General features: G+C 40.2%; 1 protein-coding gene across 1 annotated transcript in view; it reads left to right on the top strand.

Annotated features, from left to right (window-relative positions):
* Positions 1 to 18,142, top strand: part of UNC5C (unc-5 netrin receptor C) — a 215,534-nt gene that overhangs the window by 165,782 nt on the left and 31,610 nt on the right. The window contains exons 9-12 of the mRNA XM_037046158.1: positions 3,502 to 3,558; positions 5,591 to 5,782; positions 6,443 to 6,787; positions 9,816 to 9,903. Of these exons, the coding sequence (XP_036902053.1) occupies positions 3,502 to 3,558; positions 5,591 to 5,782; positions 6,443 to 6,787; positions 9,816 to 9,903 (682 nt within the window). The remainder of the gene's footprint in view (positions 1 to 3,501; positions 3,559 to 5,590; positions 5,783 to 6,442; positions 6,788 to 9,815; positions 9,904 to 18,142) is intronic.

The following is an 18,142-nucleotide window of genomic DNA, read 5'->3' on the forward strand; positions in this document are numbered from 1 at the left end:
ATATTAAGAATCTAGCATCTCAGTGGAGTTATAGTGTGCATCATAATGGCATTGAGGTAGCTGTCCTTTATTGATTGCCTGCTATGTACCAGCATTTTCCACATCTCATGTCTCCTTTCCACCACTGTATAGAAATGGCTATCCCCACATCCTTACACAGATGAGAGGATTTCTGGCGCAGGAAGTGCGGTAGTTCAACCAAGCTCTCATGATTAAGGAAAGGGCAGCAGTAGGGTTCAAACTAACGTCCCCAAGACTAAAACACTCAATTTCACTGCCTGGGCCAACAGCCACGGTGTTTTTCAAATCAGACTCACTTTCAAGTAGTAGGAAAAGCAACTGAAGTCCCAACTTACGAACCAGGCTATTGATAGGGGTACTCAAAACAGTTATTTTGTATTGTGTTCTACCAGAAATATTATTTTTCATTGTGGCGAAGACTACTTTTAGCAGAGTCACCTCATTCGCAGAAGAAAATGTCCCCTGTTGTTCCATGAGAGACAGATCAGATGGAGGAGTGTAAAAACAAACTCTAGAAAGTGATTCCATTTCCCTCGTTTCGGGGAAGGAACAGCAATCCCCTTCTTTTCTGATTCCCAGCCTCCTAAGTGATGTTTTAGTTCTATAGTTGCAGAAGTGTTTTGAAAAGGATGGAAAAAGTTTTACAGAGTTGCTTTCCAAAACTCTTAATCAGTGTTTCCATAACAGAGTAAATTGAGGTGTTGAACCACTGGTGAGTATGTTGAATACTGATCTGTTAAATTTTCCCATGTAGGAAAATAACCAATTGTCTGGATTGGTCCTAACTCTGGGACATATAACTATTAGTGAGACTTTTATTCTTCTATTTTATCTTCCAGCAACTTCAAATGCAAACACTTCATCAGATATATCGATATACCTATTGATAGACATCTTCCAAGCCATATGTTGTGAAAACTATCATCAAATGCTGTCACTTTGCTTTCCGTTATCTCTGAAAAAACCAAAACGATCTTTTCTGCACTTCATTTAGAACATATTTGAAATGCCTCCTCATGAACCAGCAGGCCTACGGGGTCTTGCTACTGCTCTCCCACCCCCGAAGTGTCCCTTTTTCCTCTCACTCTCTACCTCTAACCTCGGTCAGGATTTTAGCATTGACCCTCGCGCCTCACAAACCATTGCTCCCTCCTCATCTTTTACTTGGCTCATTCTCTTTCATTGTTCAACTTTCAGCTCAGACTTCATCTCAACAGAAAATTGTTTCCTGATTTCCTAAGTTTGTTATCCTTTTACTTCCAATCACATTGCATTCCTTTGTTCTATTTTTAAAAACACTTTTTTGGCATTTGAAATGATCTTATTTGTGTCTTGCTTGTTTTCAACTAAACTAGAATGAAAACAGGAACTTTTTCCATCTGATTTGCCATCATACCCCTGTGGCTAATATTGAACCCAGCATATACTAAAGTTCAAAAGTATTTCTTAGATAAAGAAATGAATGAATGAATGAATTCCAGTTCTGTGCCTGCAATAAAATATAAGCCTCAGATAATTACAACAAATCACAAAAATATTTGAGTCATCCAGATCACATAAATATGGGAAAGTTATAAAGTTTCTTTTTATTATTTCCTGGTCTGCTTATCAAGAACAGGGATTTTATTGGGAAGCAGGGATCAGAGCCCAGGAAAATCCAGAACTGCTTCACTGGGAGAAATTTCAGCCCGTGCTCTGTCTCTCTGGGGATCATTTCTCCCTTTACAAGTTCCAGCTCCTCTGCTTACTCCACAGGCACTGGCTGATTCTTATCGAACTGTGCATGGTGAACATCAGATCATCACCAAATATCCTGTTTCGCACTAATTCCAAGACCCTCTCACCTGCCAAAAACAAATCTTTTGGCATCCCTCTTCAACATCAACCCTACCAAAATGACGACATCCATGAGCTGGTCTCCTCTCCTAGCAATGAGCTTGTACCATCGTCCTAAGTCTTTGGGTTTCAAAGAGAAATAACCTTTTCTCTAGTGCTTATATATGTCCCAGGTGTTCTATTATTGAGTTCACAGAATACAAATGGAGAAAGGTTATTACCAGACAGAAGTGTTTAAAATGAAAATCAAACCTAATACATGGACTCAGACACCTGGAATAAGGAATATAATATTTATAAAATGGAGTAGAAGCTGCAATCATCGCTCTAAAATAAAGCATTAAATATTAATTCAGAGCAAACCTGGCTGTGCTGCAGCAAACCTCCCTTTCATTAAGGCAGCACTGCCTGTTTCTCCAGAATTAGTTCCCCAAATAGGTAAAGAGCTTGTAAGGACAGAGTGTTCTGCAAACTACAAAAAAAAAAATCTACCTGAGGCACGATTTAGATTTACCTTTAGAATTAAAGCATCACACACATTTAATTTTAAAGCAATTAACTGTGATTCTTGTAGATTTTCTACATTTTTGCCCTTAGGTTTCACTAGGAAAGTATAATTCACATGCTTCTTATTCATCTTTATTCAATTAACTCATGACAGCATATTAAATATTAAGAAACTGCGCCAGTCATAAGTTGTAATTTAAAATCTTCATAGATGTTTTTATTTCAAAGTTTTGTGTGTCACATCTTTAAATCTTTTCTCCTAATTGTCTACTTTACATTGATATTTAATTAATTATTATTATTACTCTTATTTTCCATTTCCTACCTTGGAATATACTAAAAAGACAGACAAATAAAATTGCTAGTTTTTTCTGCATTTACTGTTGAGATGAGGTTTTTATTTTGCCCAGTTTACACCATTCCTTTGAAGCCCCAAAATAAATAACCTTATAACCTCTAGATTCTATTGACGTTTGAATGATATCAAATAAAAAGCATCCAATTCCACTGCATTGACAAAGCACCCAGTCCCTGGGCAAAACCTACTGGATCCCTATTAAGCGAAGGGGGTAGGAAACAACAAAAAAATCCAGAAAGTGAGTCTGAAATGGAGCCAGGAGAGGTGGTCCTAGCTCAGCTCAGTAAATGGGTTTTTAACCTTTGACCAGTGTCGACAGGTCTCTTTTAAGTTCTATTAGGCCAAGAGCAAGCTGTTATGATTTAATAAAAAAAGAAAAAAACCTGCTTAGAGCCTTAGTGAATATGTTGTGGGGATTAAAGCATATGGCAGGGATAAGGAAAAAAGATTTTCCTTATGCTAATGACCCATGATGTCTGAAATAAATTAAATCCATTAGAGTTTATGCTCAATAAAAGACTTTAAGCACTCCAAAGTTAGTGACTCGAGACCAGTTTTTACTCTGAAACTCAATCTGCCTAGTCATTAATTCTCACTGAGACTCCAGAGCAGACGGGAGATGCAAAATCATAATTCTATACTGACCCGGAATTTTAAAGGACCACAGGATTCTTTTCCTTTTCTTTTAATTAAACATTTTCCATGCTTCTCATTTTGTTTTCTCATTAATTTGATTTTGTTCCTATTTTTTGCTTCATTTTTTTTTGTTTCTTTTCAAGGTTTCATTTATCCTATTTCAACCGAACAGAGAACCCAGAATGAATATGGATTTTCTTGTAAGTTTGATGTTTGGTTTTTATGTTGCTGAATAATCTTTTAACGATATTGCCCCTGGTTCAAGTTTACCTTTCTTTAGAACACAGATATGCACACAGGAAATAGGCACCTAATATATTTTAACATGAAAAGCAAATTAGATTTTCACCGCTGAAGAGAAGAAAGGGTCATTTCACGCCTCTGCCTACTATTCCAAGCTTGAGTCCCAGTAGCCGACAAACACACGTCCCAAAAAATGCTGATGTGAATGAACAAAGGCCAGGATTCAAACGCTAAAAAATAACAAAATACCGGGTTGAGAAAATGCAGATCGATCAAGTTAGAAAACATGAATGTCGAATAAGTAATTAGAGCCTGGCAAATAAAACGTTAAGGATTTTGGTACTCTGTTCTGAGCAGAGTTCAAAAGGCTGCGGCAGGGCAGTCGACAGAGCCCAGCAGCGCGGCGACGTCCGCCCACAGTTTGGGAGCAGTGCTCACACAGCCACGGGTGCTTGGGGTGTCCGTGGCCTCTGAAGATATCTGTGAATATTGACTGCATTGCTAGGAAAGCAGATATTCTGGAAACTTTGGGAAAGACAGTGGTTTCGAAGAAAAAAAATAATCCTTTTACCCACAGGACAGTTCTAAGAGATGTAGTAATTGCCAACAGGGGATTTCTCCATACTGTCAGTGCGTCAAAGAGACCATGGTCTGAGAGCGTAGGTGACTCCATGAGCCACTTGCAACTTAAAAGAAGAGTCACTTCAACATATAGACCTTGTGGCTGGGGGTCTTAGGATAGAATGGTGGTTCCTCAACTCTTGGAAGGTCAGGGAACCTATGAAGCTGAAAATTCCCCCTGCCAAAATGCACGTACAGATAAAATTGACCTTAAGAACACTACTGTTGACCACCTGAAGCATCTATTTAACCACCTCTTTTACAGTGAGCCAAGAAGCTTGGATTAACTTTGTTGAAAATATTTGTGGGTCACAGAAAACTAAAAACAAAGATTTAAACATGTCTAAGGAATTCAGGAAAGACTTACTTTTTTTGTTGTTTTATCTGTTAGTTCCTATCACCTTTTGCAGTTGGATCAGAGCACGTCCTATGCCACCAGGGCAACATGCAACATTTCCAGAAATGTGTCTCTCTCTACCCAGAAACACCCCGCCATCTGACCACACACTGCGTTGGTCAAATGCTTAATTGCCTTCCGGGGTAGTCTGAGCTTTTTGATCACTGAACCAGGCCTTTATCTTACTCAGTACACAGTAGAGCCACTTTTTATTACAGTAATGAGCAGCTCAAATGTAAATCTCTCACAAGAGACAGTGAGAAAGAAGCTCAGGGTTCTCACAGGTAATGCTGAGTCTGTATGAAAGCCTGGAGTGACCAGTGTTAACCTGTGCTCCTCAGATCTGGGACTTCTGAAAGCACATCTTTCAGATGCAACGTGTTTGCTCCTCACATTTGCTCTGCTCAGCTACACCATTCCCACCTATCCACATCCACTGATTTAAGGGAAAGTGAGCAGAGTACTGTGGAAAGTAATTTTATGACTTGGAAGGGCCTAGGAAAATATTCCAGTTTGATAAATATACAGATTCAGAACACGGCAGATACTTCTAGCAGAGTGTTTATGTTTATGTTTTTAAAGGACTATCAGTAAATTCAAAGCCACCTTCCAAGCTCTCCACCTGAAATTAGTAATAAGCTTTTCTCTCCTGTGGGTCAGGATAGTCCTAGCTCCAGTTTCTTTTGATGCCTCATAATAAATCATCTGTTTTGGTGCCTCGTAACACATCATCTGTTATGCTTCCCGATGTAAGATAGATGAGTGGGTGGATAGATGTAGAGTGAGAAAGGAAAAGAAATCAGAGACAATTTTCTACTAAAAAGCTATGGTTGTTTTATATAGCTTTTGGAATAGATTTAAAATTAACCTATAAAAAAGGCAGTAAATGTCTGAAAAATTATAGTAATAAGTATGTCTACTACGGGAAATTTCTCTAACCAGTTGGTCCAATATTTCCTTCTCCCATTTAGCTGCTCCCGATTCAGATGACATCGCTCTGTATGTTGGCGTCGTGATTGCTGTCATTGTTTGCCTGGCCATCTCTGTAGTCGTGGCCCTGTTTGTGTACCGGAAGAATCATCGTGACTTTGAGTCTGATATTATTGACTCTTCGGCCCTCAATGGAGGTTTCCAGCCTGTGAACATCAAGGCAGCAAGACAAGGTCAGCTGCTGTTGTTCTCTGCACCTGCATCTTTCTCCGGGTAGCTTCAGCCTCAGGAAAACCCTCCAGTATGGCTAGACCATAAGCTCCACGAAGACAGAGGTGTTGCTCTGTTTTGTTAATTACCTTATTAGCTTCATTCACATAACAAGTTAGAGTGGGCAAGGTGCATGATGTTTTTTACTCTTGAACAGTTTTCTCTGTCCTACTTTTAACTTTGATTTGAAAAGAGAATATAGACTAGTTGACTGATTCTTGAATCTCTTTTTTCCCTCTCTTTTGGCAAGACATCTTGTATTGCTATGAATACAGTGGCCTAAAGATGAACCAAAATCCAGTAGAGACAAGGGAAATGATGACTCGTAGTCGCCTGGCGGGGATCACTATCTAAGAGTCTCATCTGTTGAAATAACTAAATACTTCAGAGCAATGAGTAGACTTCAAGGCAGAATAGAGAACCTGTCTATTTATTTGTAGCCAGTAAAATAGTGGACCTTAGTAATCCAATTGCCCCATTTTCCACAAAACTGTAGTGTCTGTACATCTCCAACATTTGCTAAGTTTTGTTGCACTTGACTCAGAAAGTGTCAGGGGTGCGGGACTACTGTAGGTTGACTGAGTGAAGAATCCAAGTAGACTTCCTTTCTCTTTCTGACCCAGATATCCTGGCAGTACCTCCAGACCTCACGTCAGCAGCAGCCATGTACAGGGGGCCCGTCTATGCCTTGCATGATGTCTCGGACAAAATTCCCATGACCAACTCTCCGATTCTGGACCCACTGCCTAACCTGAAAATCAAAGTGTACAACACGTCAGGGGCTGTCACCCCCCAAGATGACCTCTCTGAGTTTGCATCAAAGCTGTCCCCTCAGATGACTCAGTCCTTGTTGGAGAACGAGGCCCTCAACCTGAAGAGCCAGAGTCTGGCAAGGCAGACTGATCCATCCTGTACCGCCTTTGGCACCTTCAACTCGCTCGGGGGTCATCTCATCGTTCCCAATTCAGGTAACTTCTAAACACTGAAATCGCAAAAACAGGGTTTTAAAATGTATTTTTGTACTCAACCTGTTTTTGTTTGTTTTTATTAGGCCTGAAAAGTTAAACGTAGCCTATCGAACCCAGATCTGCTTTCAGTGTGAATCTACATTACTTTAGACAAAATCAGCAGAACCATTCATCTTCCCCCAACCAATTCTGAAAACACTTCCTCGCTATATATTACACTCTCAACTTGCTGCCAAGGTGTAATTTAGAACTGCCTGTGACCTCCTTCTTAACAGAGCTTCACAAGGCACGTCAAGCCAGAAGCTCTCACTGTTGTCATCGCACTTTAAAAGGACAAATTAATTAGGAAATATATCAGTTGGTTCAGTGCCAATTCACTACAGGAAGCAATACTTCAGAATACTAATTTTTAGATGACCAGAGAACATCATAATAGACATCAAATCTTTATTTATTAACTCTTTATTACAGTCTTTAGCCTCAAGGTTTTGTAGGATGCTCACTCCTGTTTCTGATAGAGCTATGTGGAATCACAGTTTCATCATGTGGCATTTTGTAGCGTTACTTAGTTTTTATTTCATTATTGAGTTATCTGCTTCCATAGAATAAGCCTCATAAAAGTCTTAAATGGTGGATTTCAGTCAGTGACTGACAGAATCTATTAAATTTTGATACTCATTAATCAGAAGAAGTAATGGGTTTGGAACTCTCAGGAGGTTAATGGATTGCTCTGTGAATCAGCAACCTTAGCTCTTTTGGACAAGACTGAGTGTTTTGCAAATATAGCAATAAGAAACAATTTGGTTGACCTGAAGTGTTCATGCAACATAAGAAAAGAATATAATGTGTCAACAGCCATACAGCCAATATACAGAACCAATTGGTCTTCAGGTGCAAATATGAACTTGTCTTTGATTCTTTCTCTATTCAGTCCCTCATTTCATGCCCTGGCAGTTTTTCACCCCATATCTTTAAAAGTACATTTTAATTCCTTGAAATACTTAATAGCATATTATTTTCATACATTTTATATAGTTGTGATCATACATTATATAAATGCTTTTTCATCTTTTTCTTGTTAATTCTCGTGCTCTTGCATGCACTTTAAAAATCATGACTTTTAATTTGTTTTTAATAGTACATCAGATGAATAAGCCAGAATATGTTCTGTTATTCTTCATTGTTTAAACACTGTATTATTTGCAAGACAATTTTTTAATCATATTAGCTGAACTCTACCTTTCTTTCCCATTGCTACCCTGTCATTTTTTCATAAATTAATTATTATAAAAGCTTGTCAAGTGGATAGGAGAGAGCTAGAATGCATTAAGTATTTTCTATGTTCTAGGCATTGGTGGTTCTAATCCTATATACATTATTTTATTTAATAGAGTAACAGTAGTTACCTAAAATGTGCCAGGGCTTATTCTTGTTACTTTACACCCATAAATTTATTTCATCCCCATAAGAAACACAACGGTGCATTTTATTGTTCCCATTGGAGAAAAATACAGAGGTGTGGCAGCGTCTGCCTGCTTCCGCTCTGTGTCTCCATAAACCGTTCACGACACTAGTGTGACATCCCACCTCCCACACCTCCACAGCCCCCATGTTACTCACCTTCTCAAAAAAGCCACGACTCAACAGTTCAACCACTTATGCAAGGCCTTTGAATAACTCCTCCTCCTAATCCTCTGTTCTTTGTTCTTGAGACATTCCAACACAATCAGGCAAGTTTTCTTATTGCCCTGCACTCATCGAGCATATTCAGTTCCCTTGCTAATTAAATTGTAAGCTTAAAAGACAAGAACCCTGTCTTTTCTTGGCATTCACAACAGTGCCAAGCGCTGTACTCACCATGGTGCTCTGCACATTTGTACTGAGTTGAACTAAGCTTGATTTATTGGGATGAAATCATGAAATCAGCCCTGGCTGGTATGGCTCAGTGGATTGAGCGCGGGCCTGCGAACTAGACGATCGCAGTTCAATTCCCAGTCAGGGCACATGCCTGGGTTGCAGGCCAGTTCCCAGCAGGGGATGCACGAGAGGCAACCATACATTGGTATTTCTCTCCCTCTCTCCTTCCCTTCCCCTCTAAAGATAAATAAATAATTTTTTTTAAAAATCGTGAAATCATGACCCCAGGTATCTTGATTGCCGCCCCGCCCCCTGCGTTATCCCCCTGGGATGACACTGCAGGGGAGCAGCCCAGCGTTTTTAACAGTGTGGTCCGCAGCCACTGTCATTGGCATCACCTGGCAGCTTGCTAGAGCTACAAAAATGTATACTTTTGTGAGAGCTATAAAATCAGAAACTCTGGGGGCAGAATCTTGTAATCCATATTTTAGCAAGTCCTCTGGGTGATTCTAAGGCAAGCTCAAGTTGCAAACCACTGCTATGGGTACAGTTAACTGGAACAGGGGTCAAATCCAATAGTCCTACGCAATGGCACTCGTTAGCAACTGGCTAAAAACCTGCTGGAAGGGTTGGGACTGCAACCAGCGGGACTGTTCGCTTTCTGGAGTTATGTATGATGAAAGGGGCCCTTCATCACTGCCTCTTTTGTAACGGAATCACTGATGTTGACTGAATATTTTAGAAATAAATGCTTTTTCATATTGTTGAAGTTAGTATTTCTCTGACTTCCAATCTTTTAATTTTTTAAAATTAGGAACAATGCATCAGTACAGCCATTTGACACTTTAAGAGCAGTTGTTGGTCTTTCCTTCCTTTGACAAGGAAAACAACAGTGGGACAATCTGTCTATTCCTTAAATAAACCAAGAGTTTGAACAGTCACATCGTTTCTTTAATTCCGAAACAGTTCAGAGAAAGCTGTGGTAACAAGTAAGACCAACAAGGAAGAAAAGCAGGGCAGCCGTGAATATTTACACGTCTTTAGAGAAAAAGCAGGCTTGTAGCTACATGGCTACAAAACCTTGTTCTCTTTCACAGCTTCAGAAACACCCTGTGAAGCTTCCCTTTGATGTGTAAGTCTCACGTGACTTCTTCTCTCTTCTACTCCTCAGGAGTGAGCTTGCTGATTCCCGCCGGGGCCGTTCCCCAGGGGAGAGTGTACGAAATGTACGTGACTGTGCACAGGAAAGAACATATGAGGTAAATGGGCTCCTTGGGTGCACTTCGCTTTATCAATGTCTGACTTGGGAGGGAATTGCACAATAGAAATAATAAACCCACCGGATTTTTGCCTTGAACACCATGTGTCTGGCACAGCCTTGTTTCCCTGGACCTCTAACAGGTCGATTTTTACTTCTCTTTATCTTTGGGTTTGCAGACCCTTTGGCAGATCTTGCATATGGGCTATGGGCAGAAAGCCAGAGATCTCCTCCCAAGTGGATCACTGGCCGTATTAGCTGAAAAAAAATGTCCATAAACATGATCTATAGATGGTCCTGCGAGACATAGAAATGGGACCCATAGACTATCTAGAGAGATCAGTGGGTGGACACGTGACATCAGCCTCACGTGGCCTGACTCAAGAATCCAACCTTTCCCCAATATGCAGTTGAAGGTCCCAAGAATTAGACAAACCCTGACCCCTGACCTGTCACCCCCACCTCAGCCTAGCACTGTATTCTCACCTGCAGATTCTTCTTTCTGTGAATGTTTACCACCTGTAAACTGAGCCTTTCTAAATGGAGGTGGGGTTGATTAAAACTGGAATGAATTGAAACATTGTGTTTCAAATGTGTGATAATCATAAAGGTGGAGTTATTCTAAGTGAAATTTACAAGAGGGGTTTAGACATCCTAAATTCAATTTTAAGTCTGGCCTCAAACAAAATGATGCATGGTATTTCTTGCTTAGTCCCCACATAAAGTGCCTGTGTTAAATAGTGCTTTAAAGGACTGACTGGCGAATGTTTCTGAAGTACATAGACCTTGAAATAAAAGATGTTGTTGAAATAATGATTCTTACATGTAATTTGCCCTGTTTTTTCCCAAGGGAAAAGGCATCAGCTCTGTAGTCCTGAGCTCTGAATACAAAGCATTAGTGACAAATGTAGAATCAGGTTGCCATTATAACACATTATACCTTTTCTCTTCCCCTCTCTCATGCTCAGAAAAACATCCATTTTTGCTCTTCCTCAGTAGCCAAAAAGCTCTTTCATCATGTTTGCAGGTGGAGATACTGATATTGATAATCTGCAGGGCCCAGGACATTTCTCCTTCAAGTGGTCTGCTTTCCCTACATAAACACTAGCCTATCTGAGGAAATAATAAAATTCCTTGAGCATTATCCATGCCTTAAATTTGAGCAGCAGAAAATCACTAAAAGGCTTGTATTTACTCACATCAAATATTCATTTTTTCATTCTCAATGCAAAGTAATACTCAGGGGCCCAGAGAGCCCTTGTTTTGCAGGAGCAGAAATGAGGATTAGCAAGCTCCCAGATCCCTTTGTGTTTTTCTTCTTCTTTCTCTTGTCCAGAGTCAAGGTTAGTACTAAGTACTTCCATCTCTCAAGGCCAGGCCAACATGGGCATTTTGTCTAAACAGAAATGAATATTGGTTGTTCTTTATGCTGAGAAGCAGTGAGGTTGTCCGTGGTCTCTTATTTTGCATCTGATCAGCATTATCTTTAGCTGAAGATCCAGCCTGAAGGGGCTGCTGCAGGGCGAGGCTGAAGCTGAAAGAGGCATGCACTCACCTGCCTCCCCCAGCTTTCCTTCCCACAGTTGAGCCAGTACATTTTAGATGAAAGCGAGAGCAAGCAGAAAGTTGATAAAGCTGGACACTTCTGCTTTTAGGTTTCTCTGCCTTTGACTCTAATGAAAAGGAAAGAAAATCCCTCCTTGCCATGCCTACCACCCGAAGCTAAGTGCAGAGGGCATTATTCTATTGAATTTGGTGTGCATCAAAGATGTTCTCTTTATCAAAATGAAGCTAGAGAAACCTCAAGATCTCAGAAGAACATAGGCACAACAGCCCATGAAACAAGGAACAAACACAAAAAGTTAACTTTCTCTAATAAATGAGAAAGTTCCTCTCTTTGCTAATTTTCCGTTGTGAACCAGATGGGTTTTCTCTTGTAAAATCACAATGACAAAGATGTGTTTTAGGATATGGTTCAAAGCATAACTACCCTTATTTCAGCATACTTTGAGTTTCACTTGTCCTTCATTACTACTCTGCAAGTTATGATGAACTCCACTTAAAAGGTAAAAAAAAAACTAAGTTCAGGGAAAGGAAGTTGCATAGCCACTGCTTCACAGTTAAAGGCAGAGCAAAAGCAGAATTCACACCCGGGTTATCTCACCACAAAGCTCCTCCACTCTATCTCATGTGCTGTCCGTCCTCCGTCCCACCCGTGCACAAGCCAAGCCTCTACCTTCTCATTCGTGCATTCTGGAACACAGTGTCTTCCTGTTGCTCACTAAGACCCTTCGACCCCCACATGATGTGAGAGATTACTTCTTGCCGAGAAGACACTGTGAGGACACCAGGAGATATGAATGTTTCTCCAAGGCATTTATGGGAAAATTCTGACTATTTTCCTCCATTTACCTTCTCTCTGATTCCCTTTATTATATCCAGAACTGGGTGTTTTTCCAGCTGGATGGGATCCAGCTGGTCATGTGCTGACATGAACCTTCTAAAGGGAGGCGTGAACTTAATTACATGTGGCATAGTGACTGTGACAAGGAGGGGCCTTGTCATCACCGAGTAGGCTCTGAGAGAAAGCAGAATGGCAGATGAGCAGCCGAAATGAGCTGCAGGGGTGGCACGAGCTTGCCTCTGACCAAGCAGGAGCAGAGCTGCGGGGCTGTGCCCACGAGGTCCACCTCCCCCGCTCCACAGACCGTTGGGAAGGCTGCACAGCCTTTGGCGCCCTTGTGGACACAATTTCCACGATTAAGGACGCTCACATGGGACTTTTGGCCTTATTTCCAGTAGCATTTTCTAAAAAAATGAGCCTCACTTAGACTGAAATTTTACCCGTTATCATTTCTTATTGAAAAACAATTTGAATTGAAGATGTGAACATTAATGTTCCCTTTCTCTATACTTAACTCTGCACTTGCCTAGCAGTTTTCTCAAAAGATCAAAAAATCAATTTAGACCTTCTAAATATGAAGGCAAATAGAACTTCTGTATAAACTACAGGGGGTGGAAAGTCTTTGAGCAGCCAAGTGCTACAGGAATAACAGTGCTTTTTAAGGGTTGTTCCCCTGACGGTGTGCAGGGTGAACTGGTGGAGGGAACGGAAGCCCCTCCCCCCGCCCCCGGACCTGGGGACCTAGCTGGGCTGTGGCAGTGATTTAGGTGTGAGGAGCCAGCACAGAGCCAGGCTCGAGTCTGGTGGATGGAAAGTCAACTGTATTTCAGAAGAAAAAGTGTTTCACAGCTGGTTCAAAGTGATGCGAAACCACGTGGAATATATACTTAGGTGTCCAGCTTTGGGCACTGTGAAAATGAAAGGGTCAGAAGCAGCAACTGGTCCAAGAGGGGCAAGGACATTCTGAGTTAGGTGGGCACAGCGTGTACGAGAGGGGGTACCAGATTCATGCTAAAGACGCGGGTGGGAAGACACCAGTGAGCGGACCGTCCCAGAGAAAAAGCGCAGAAGAAGAAAGAGAACTGGGGAACCAGCTTTGGGGTATATTCCTATGTGCGGTTTGGTTGTGATGAGCAAAATAGAACACGAAAGGAAAAGAATTTGCATCCTGCATGGTGCTTTACACATAGTGGCTCCTCAAATAAATATTTTAAACGGAAGAATGTGTGCTTCTGAGTGTCATGGGGAACAATCAAAGGTAAAGAGAGTTGCAAGATGGAGGAAGTAATTGACAGGGGAGTTATTAAAATTAAAATGTAGAAAAAGAATAATGATTTTAAAATTATCGGATTTGTCAACTGCAGGATATGTATGGTCTTTGGGTTTGTTTTTTAGGATGAAATCCCAGTAGGAAGAGTGTAGAGCATGAGTTAGTAGTAAGACAATTAAAACTATTATATATATTTACAGAATATAAATAGTAATGTTTGGGGATAGTGGGCCCGAAATCTTTTATGTAGCTAATTATATAGTAGGTAGTTTTCATTTATTTGAACATGTTGTTTGGAACTTTGAAAACAGTAGTTGACGCTGTTTCTCAGTGAAACACAGGGTATTCTCCTTTTAATTAGTGCCCTAAATTTCTCCTTTGAAGGAACAGCTATAAAGAGACTAAAGGAACAGGGGGAAGGAAGATGAGTCCAGGCATATTTAAACCTTCTCTTACTGTTTTCTGAAATGTTTATTTATTGAAATCATACTTAAAGAAATGATTCAAGGTGGTTTGTGAAAACACAGTCTTCAATGGGAGAAAAATACTTCAATAGGTGGATTTAAAAAATGGGAAAAATAAGATTAAAAAAGGTAAGATCAAGTTGAGTGAGCTGTTAGGAGATAAAATACTTGGTGCAATTCCAGGCATATTTCTGATAATAGGTCATGAATTTACTATTTTGGAACTTATTAGTTATAAGATCCGTGTGTCAATGAGGAAAAAAAATATTCCTGGAAGAAGCTCAATGATTTCCCTGTGGTTCTTCATAAAGAAGACATTTTGTTAATACAATGAACAATATTCTTAAATTGAAAACAATATTTTGTTTCATAGGGCTGCCTCTGTTAGTGTCCCTCAATGTAAGGAGGTGGTATAAAGTCCAGGTATAAATTAAGTAAATAATTACACAAGGATTCAGTAGCTCAGTCCAGAACATGATATTTTTACCATTCTCTTAATCTGGGGATAGATTTTGGCCTGTCCAGGGAAATGGCGGCACACCTTGAGAACAGCTTCCTTCCCCCACCCCCCCTCAATTAAACTTTTCATAGCAACTGAATAAGATATTCCTAGTCAGATACCTAGAGTTTAAATAATGGTTCAAGTTGCCAGTTATATGTGAAACTATGTGCTTTAAAAGGCAACTGAGCCTAGCGTGGGTGCCTTTCCGAGGGACCAGAGACCTGCGTGTTAATAGCAGGCATCTCCACTTCATACAGAGGTGGATGGACACAGCTTCTTTTCAACAAGCAAAAAATTTCTCAAGGCCCTAAACCCAAAGAAGCAACACAAAATGCACCATTATGTGAAAGAAACCAAATGACTATGAATTCTAGCTTGGCCTCTGACTAACTGGGCGGCCGTAGGCAAGTTTGTTAATATCTCCAGGTTGTAGTTTCCTCTTCTGGAAAAGTAGTAACATAAATATTTATCCCAACTACCTTACAGGTGCGCTGTGAGCAGCAAACGCAATTGCTTTTGTGAAAGTTTTGTAAATTATGTACTTCTGTGTAGGAGAAGTTCTCCTCACCGATAACAGCAAGAAGATGAGAAAATCGGACAGGAAATGAAAACTCCCGTTGGAGAGCTTGTTCTATAGGCCTCAGAGCCCATCCGGCATTTACCCTGATATTATTGCTGTTGGACTTAGAAAAGGTTTTAAACTATTAATCGGTGTTCATTACTGAATTTCTACTTAATTGCTGCTTTTGCAGCTAATTTTTGCTTTGCATTCATTTCCATATCATCTGCAATTAATATTTACACAATGTTTGCTTAAATAGCTTGGATAACACATAATGTAAAAGTGTCAAACCCTTGTCTGCAATCACATGAATCAGACTTATTTATATTTATTTTCTACTATTTTTATTTAATGGATTTTAATGCCATCTCTTTATATAAATAAAGAAAATTCAAATTTAAACACTCTGCCCTTTGGAACATCTTAACCATCCCTAAGTCACTCTTTCCATAAATGTTGGGAAATGTTTCTAATTTCAACAATATTTCTTTCATCTTGAAACCACACACAAAAAAATTTTATCATTATTCTTCTTTGGTTTTCATTCGCTGTTATGAATTTCACTCCACTACTTCCCTATTCATTACATTCTTTGCACCTCGCTGGGTTAATAAATTCTTTTGACACCTACTGCCCCTTCCTCCTCTTCCTATCCCTCCTCCAGGAATGGCACCCATCAATATTGCATGCCAGGGGTGTGCTCGGAGAGCGCAGGGCTGACAGCTCCCTGGCCCAGCGGGAGTCTCCTCCCTTCTGTTCCAACTCAGTGATGAAAAGAACCCCTCCTCCTCCTGCCTCCAGCACCGCGGGCTGCTAACGGCAGACTGAGAGACAGATGTTTCCAATCCCCAACTGTATTGCAAGGACCACTTGAAATGGTTTCCACTTTCGTTTCCTTCCTTAAAAGTCTAACACTCCATAGACACAGGCAACAGCATGGTGATTACCAGAGGAAAGGAGGGGTGGGAGGAGGTGGGAGAGGGTATAAGAGGAATGAATGGTGATGGAAGGAGACTTGACTTGGGGGGGTAAACACACAGGACAAGATAAGGTTGATGTGTTATGGAAGTGTACACCTGAAACCTATATAATTTTACTAACCAATGTCACCCCAATAAATTCAATCAAAAATTAAATGACATAAAGTGTATTTTTTTAAAAGCTTAATGCTTAAGGTATACTTGTAACTCAAAGATAAGTGTGGTGCCCAGGGAAATGCGATCATTGATCCCCCTGCCTCCTCGGGTAGGAAAAGCAGAATTGAAACAACTCTGGGCAGATGGTCTAAGACTCACTAAGACACAGTGAAAGTAAAACTTTACTCGTGATCTAAGAGAATGAATTGCAGACTGGAAGGAAGGAGGAAAAACCGGGTTAAGAGGAAATGGAGGTGAGGGCAAAGGGGATAGAAATGAGTTCTCAAGCTGCCAACCACATTAAGACTCCAAAATACAAGTATAGTTCCGACTACTTTGATCACTTCAGATTAATAAGGCTATATTGTTATCCAGTGAGAATGGAAATATGAAAAGACTAAAAGGAGTCAAAAAATGTTTTGCTTTTCTACGTAGAGGGGAAAACAAACCCATTAGTTGGTGAGATTCTAGTAAAATTTTAGAACGAGGGAGGAAGCAGTGATAGCCAAATTTTATTAAGGGAGGGATATGCTAAATTTTAATTGAGTCCTCAGAACTGATAATAATAATTGTCAAGAACTAGAGGATCTCTGAGATTTAACCTTACTCGTGAGCTATCAAGTTGGCTGCCAGTTTTGTGAAAGCTGATAGATGGCACGAGAATCCCGGTCCGAGACCAAGTGCAGTTATTACTCAGATCAATAGCACTACCCAGAGTATTATCATTTTTGTGCCAGTTCCCTGAGCCCCGACGCTGAGACAGTGATGCCAAGAGAGTCGAACACCTACACACTCAGTGGTTGTATTTCAGGGAAGGTCCCCTGGGCTTAGGGCCCCTGAGCCTTTCGTAATGGGCGGTAGACAGTCAGCCGTTTGCTCCGGGGATAAGCGCAGGCTTCGTCTTCCAAGGCATGTGCTAGGCTATTGCCTTGAAAACATAGTCAGGAACACACTAAAACATAGAGCTCCACAGAGAACGGTTTCCAACAGCCTTGAAAACAAGCAAAACAGTCATAACTGCTTTCACTCACTGAGTGTTAAATGAGGCCACAGATATAAGCTAACTTCTAGATTATGTAGTACTTAATATGAAAACCATAGGTAAAGACTAGAGAAAAATCCATTTCAAGTGGCCATTGCCATAACAGAGGAATTTGGTATGTCCCTTGCAATATCCATAGGAATGAAATGGAAAGATATGAAATAGACAATGCACAATTTAATGGATTTATATTTGGCTGAGCTAAATAACTCAAAAGCATTGATGTTAGACTGGAGAGACGTTTCCAGCGGTGTCCTTGAAAAGATCTCTGTCTTTGCCGTATTCTTGTATTATGATCTTATCAGTGAGTGCAATGAGGACATAAACAGCAGGCATGTCAGATTTATGGAGGACGAAAGACTGGGTAAGACAGCCAATATTTGGAGGAAAGACATAGCATTAAGACATAGATGTCCTGAAATTTTCCCTGACACCATTAAGGTGAAATTAATAGCTAAATATAAATTACTGTACATAGGTTCAAAAGCCATCATCATTGAGATCACATAACTATAGAGATTTATCCAAAGAGCTTTCCAGATTAGAAATGCACAGAGTGGTTAGTTGAACAGATTGCTCAGCCTTTTCGCGGCTTTATCGCCTCATTTTATAAAGGAAATGCTTAACCATATCATCTCCATTTTCCCATCCAACTCAAGCTTGCTAATTAATATTCATAATTACTTGATTGAGAATAATCTAAGGCACCAATTTTGTGAGCCATTGATAAAACTACGTATTTCAAATTTAAAAAAAAAAAACAGCGGTCTCCTTGACTGTGTAGTTGAACATTACATTTATTTCAAGACGCCCCACTTTAGTGAAGACATTGAAACACTGCCAGACATCTATATAAAGTG

This window comes from Sturnira hondurensis, unplaced genomic scaffold (assembly GCF_014824575.4).
Source record: "Sturnira hondurensis isolate 20B ecotype Veracruz unplaced genomic scaffold, ASM1482457v3 Scaffold0004998, whole genome shotgun sequence".
Classification (NCBI taxonomy): domain Eukaryota; kingdom Metazoa; phylum Chordata; class Mammalia; order Chiroptera; family Phyllostomidae; genus Sturnira; species Sturnira hondurensis.